The sequence below is a fragment of the Pocillopora damicornis genome, chromosome 4 (assembly GCF_964200805.1).
Source record: "Pocillopora damicornis chromosome 4, jaPocDami1.2, whole genome shotgun sequence".
Lineage (NCBI taxonomy): Eukaryota > Metazoa > Cnidaria > Anthozoa > Scleractinia > Pocilloporidae > Pocillopora > Pocillopora damicornis.
In genome coordinates this window covers 1,548,378-1,553,258 of record NC_142673.1, presented here as the reverse complement: position 1 = coordinate 1,553,258, position 4,881 = coordinate 1,548,378, and the positions used below count along the sequence as shown (strand labels likewise).

Genomic DNA, 4,881 nt, shown 5'->3' with positions numbered 1-4,881 from the left:
ACCAAGTTTGAATTCTTAACGCGCAGTTTGAATAAATGTCACGAAACCAGAAAAAAAAGAATGATGCCACGCTAACAACCAGTGAAAACATAAGAAAATATTCTAAGTCGAGAATTAGCAAAACAAACAATTTCAAACGCAAGAAAATTAAAAATGACTCTCATTCATTTTAGAATTTGATTTGTGGAGAGAGCGGAGAGCGGAAAGGGGAGGGGGAGGGGGAAGGGCGGGAGCGACCAAAGCCAATCGAAAACTGCTCTGTTGGGAAGCATCATCGTCAGACAGACGTGTTACACAGATGGAGTGAAATCCTTTTATTTGAGGGTCACCAGCACACGTTTACAAACATTCTCAGTCACTCGCTGTTGTTATGTCTCACTTAACATATTTCTTGGCTTTTCGGTATGGCTTACACTTCTTTCCCTTCAGACAGCTGATTATCTCCTTGGCCTTAGCTTGTCCAGTGAAGTATCCACCCTGAACGAACCCCATCCACTCAGAGCTGGTGCTCTCCCCAGCAAAGAAGAGATTGCCAAGCCGACCAGCCATGTTCTCATAGTGACCCCAACTTGTGCCGACTACTGGATCTGTCCAAGCTGCTCTCACATATGGATTCTGTGACCACTTGCTGACATGGATGTCTAACAAAGAAATTTTTAAAGGAGGAAGATGGGTCAGTTGAGTTACAAGCAGATACTGTAAGAATAAAATAGTCGTTACTCATTCAACGCCAGAAATGTCCCTTTCATGATGTAACTGGCGTAGATTAGTTTTAACAACTAAAACGACTCTCCAAAAGTGGAGGGAAATTAGCAAGAATTCACGGTGTGGACGTCTTGGAAAACAGACTTCATTTTCCACTTGAAACAAACAAACAAACAAAAAATGAAATAGAATCGATATGTTCCAAAAACATCCTGACTGTTCTCCTATACCTTCTTTCATTTTGTCTACGGAACATATCTTACTAGCCGATCAGAATCAAGTCATACAAAGATTACTAACCAAAATGATAAAATACACCCAGCTCACCTGTAGCGTTAGGAATGTTTTCGCCGTAAATTTTCCTCAGAGCGGCCATCACTTCTATCATCGTTTTGGAATTGTCTTGCGCCTCAATTCTGAGTGATTCATCACCAGTCACCGATGTAAACAAAACACCTGTGCCAGGGAAGAAACCAGGTCGATCTAGGTCATAGAAAGTTGGAAACTCGCCCTTTTTCTTGCCAGCGTGCATAATCCACTCGTGATCATCCCAGAAATCTCGCGGAAACTTAAGAAAAATCTTAGTAAAGTAAACTGGACGGAAACGATATATTACTTCCAACTTCCATTTGGGGAAAGGAGGGTCAAACTCAACTAAGCCACTGCCCAGCACTCCAGAACTGAAGGTTGACAGGGCGTAGTCTGCAATAAACTCATCTCCATCGGCTGTGGTGGCTGTAACGCTGTTATCAGAGTAGTAGATCTTGGTAACAGGCTTATTTAGCAAAATCTTCTCCCTAAACCGCATATAAAAGTCACTGAAGAGGGTCCAATATCCTCTCTGGTCAGTGATAAAGAAATCTTCTCCCGGAAAACCCATGTTATTAAGGGATGTAACAGTTTCATCTCCACCGTACTCGAAATCAATGTTGAACCAGGAGAAGGTCCTCTTCACCGGGGAATCTGAACGCCATCCGCGCATCTTCAGGTAAACAGAGGCAGGCATGTCTCTGGGTGGGGGGTCCGATTCATCCCTTTTTTCCCCCTCTGCAAACAGTTCGTCACGAACTTTCTCCCACAGATGGAACGTTTTCAAATTAGTGATGTCGTTCTCAAAGTCATCTCTGTGCAAGAAAATGATTTGATCATTGACATTAATTTATTGCAATAATAAGTATTTTGGCCGAGATAACTGGGAAAGGGCTGTAACGGAAAAATTTGTGAATGATATAAAAAATGGTGATGATGATAATAATATTGTCGATAATATAATAGCCAGCTGGATACACGTGGCTGATCGAGCTTGAGATCGAGCGGTTGAGCGTACACTCTGACGCAAGCCATGACAAGCGCAATCGAGCCTTACGAATAGTTCTCGCCAATCCAAGTTTTTCCTGGCCTCTAGGACGATTACGTCATAACAAGTAAGCGCCCTATGCAGAATATGCGAAAAGGAACCAGAAAGCCATGCTCACGTGTTGCCGGGCCGTTCATCGCTGACGCACTCCAAATATGTGAACAATAAAAACGCTGCACCAAAAGTGCTGTTCTTTGAAGTACTGAGGGACGTCAAGTTTGCCGACTATGTTCATCCGTGGTACCCACGGATGGAACTCAAACCGATGTATGAGTCAAACGACGTGCAAATAGATTACATGGCGAAGAAGGTGCTGAGTATGGAAGTGAGCTGTCTTTGGTTGGACGACTGGGCGAGAAAGGCCACTAAGAAGATACACGAGCCATTGTGATGGAAACCTAACAGACAGTACCAGACACTAGTGTCTGGAATCGGAAATAATGTGAATAGTGATGATAATGATTATAAATATGAGTCAACTTACCGCATACAGAAATCGCTATAATTGGACAGATGTCCCGTCAAGTTGTACTTTTTGTTCAATCGATTAAGGGGATTGTCCTTCTCTTCCACGTAGTGAATCCAGTTGGCTCCTTCCTCTATCTTCATACCAGCAAAGGGCACTGACTTCATTCGCCCTCCAATGTAATCCTGAGCCTCTAACACGAGGAAGTTCCTGATGCCTCTATCGTACAACGTTTTAGCAGCTGTAATGCCAGCAGAACCGGCTCCGAGGATTAAAACTTTATATTTCTGACGTTTCCGTTTTAGGGCGGGGAGGCCAAAGAGAGGCTGTAGAATAACCAGGATCAAAGCAAATGAAAGGAATAGTTTCCAGTTGTTTTTCATGACGTCACCACTCTGACCTGATGCCAAAACAAAACCAAACTTGGATATTACTTCTAATTTCCAAGGGTAATAAGACTTTCAGAGAGACATCACAACGCTGACCTATCAAGCGTTAGCCCTTTGTCATTTGCTCTGACGAAAGGCCAGCGCTCAAAACGTCGACTTTGTAATGTCTTTACGGTGTACAATTCACATCATCAGCTCATTGGATAAACTCAAATTATTTTGTATTGGCCCTACCAGAACAACACCAAAAACTTATATTAACCCCTTTATCAAAAGGACTTTCCACTTCGCGTCGCAATTGACGGCGCAATAGAATCCATTGTAGTTCTATCTAACATTCGTCTCTTCGTGATTCGGTCAACTTTTGAATATGAAAAAAAGGCCGTTTGTCAACCAACGTAATGACGCCATTGCTTATACAAATTCATTCTGAGACCAATATTTTTCTGTCAACCAAAGTGATTTGAGAGAGAGAAAAGAGAAGATTAATAAGTTATTTATCGGCTTGAGGTGTTGATCGACGTCTTTGCTTAAAACTCTTCGTGGTTAAGCCCTGGGGCCGATCGTGCAAAATTGCATGATGACGTTGACCTTTTCAGAAATGCTCGGATTACACCCGAAATTCCGGCTGTAGCATATACACATTTTAAGCCAATCACATGGCGAGTTTTAGCTCCGAACTATTAAACGTGACCTCGGGAGCCCGATTCGAAAATCACTTGCGTACGATTTCAATCTGCGATAGTGGCGTCCGATGCGAAACGCTAGAGACACAGCGTAGCTAAGGCTTTAGAGATGATTTTCGACGATGGAAGTGAGCATGGTGGTATCTCTAGTGGTGAGGAATCCGAATTAGATAGAAAACTGGAAAATCCTAGCGAAAAATCGAGGTAAGTAATCCGTAAACATTCTTGCGATATTTGTTATTTTCCAACCAATTTTTATGGAGATTTTGCCCATATAACGAGGAACCTCTTAAGTTAATTTTTGCCTCAGTACTTTATATTATTTGGGTATCACTTAATTCACAGTTCAAATTTTGATGATATTTTATGCTAATTAATGTTAGTTTGAAAGCATTCAATGAGGTTGTTTTCTTTTTCTTGGAGAGGAAACATGCATTTCAGGAAAGCTTATTTACTGCTGTTTCAAGTGAGGTATAGCTTACTTCCCTTGTGTAAATACTTGGTGAGGAATAAATTTTTCAATAATCTGGGTCAATTATTATGGTTTTGGGGTACAGTTTGGAAAAAAATTGTAATTAATTCTGTATTTGCTCTTTTTCAGCCAGAGTCTCTGGATGTCTTGCCCATAAGATAAGGAATATTTTATCTTGAAATGTTTCCTTGTAACTCCAATCCATTAAGGCCCAGGCTGTTTCAAAGTCAAAAGTTGTAAGATAATTTATGCAAATTGTACGCCATTTTCTTAGCATGATTTAAAATCCATGGATTTTTGGAGGCAAAATATATTTTTTCTGAAAAGCTAATTTTGTCCTCTTTCAAACGAGATATAGCACTAATCACTAGTGTAAATACTGTTGACAAAAAAAAATAAAAGAAAAAAGGTTGCCATCATCTGTCATTTTTTTTAAGTCTGCTAGAAAGAGTTAAAAATACTGCCCAGCCGGTAAAACGAGATGTATTTATGAAAATTGGCTACGAAAGCACTAGTAGGGATGTACTCGGCGACTCACAAAAGCGTTATCGTTGCCCGTGGGCAGAGATAGGAAAATACTCACCTCGTAAAGAACCAATCAGATTGCAGGATTCGTTACCGTGCCCTCTGAGAAAACAATAATCTTTCTACTTTAGCCGCTTGTCGACAAAAGTTTTAGATTTGGAAAACTCTTTAGGATGACAATTAAAATTTACCTCCAGATTTCCAAAAATGCTCATTTTATCGTCATTTTCACAAATTTTCACCTCTAAGATTGACAATTTGAAGTTATTTAAGTATTTAAC

The 4,881-nt window shown here is 40.6% G+C and overlaps 1 protein-coding gene and 1 long non-coding RNA gene across 2 annotated transcripts; one reads left to right on the top strand and one right to left on the bottom strand.

Moving 5' to 3' along the window:
* Positions 1-299: 299 nt before the first annotated feature.
* Positions 300-2,926, bottom strand: LOC149046401 (uncharacterized). The gene is made up of 3 exons (XM_089203194.1): positions 2,547-2,926; positions 1,033-1,829; positions 300-641 (listed from the first exon to the last, which is right to left on the bottom strand). Exons 1-3 carry the CDS (start codon positions 2,909-2,911, stop codon positions 376-378), a joined length of 1,428 nt encoding a protein of 475 aa, XP_089059320.1. The 5' UTR covers positions 2,912-2,926; the 3' UTR covers positions 300-375.
* Positions 2,927-3,605: 679 nt separating this feature from the next.
* LOC149046400 (uncharacterized) lies at positions 3,606-4,494 on the top strand. Its single transcript, XR_016185687.1, has 2 exons — positions 3,606-3,807; positions 4,205-4,494. It is a non-coding gene; the product is annotated as an uncharacterized LOC149046400 (long non-coding RNA).
* Positions 4,495-4,881: the final 387 nt, after the last annotated feature.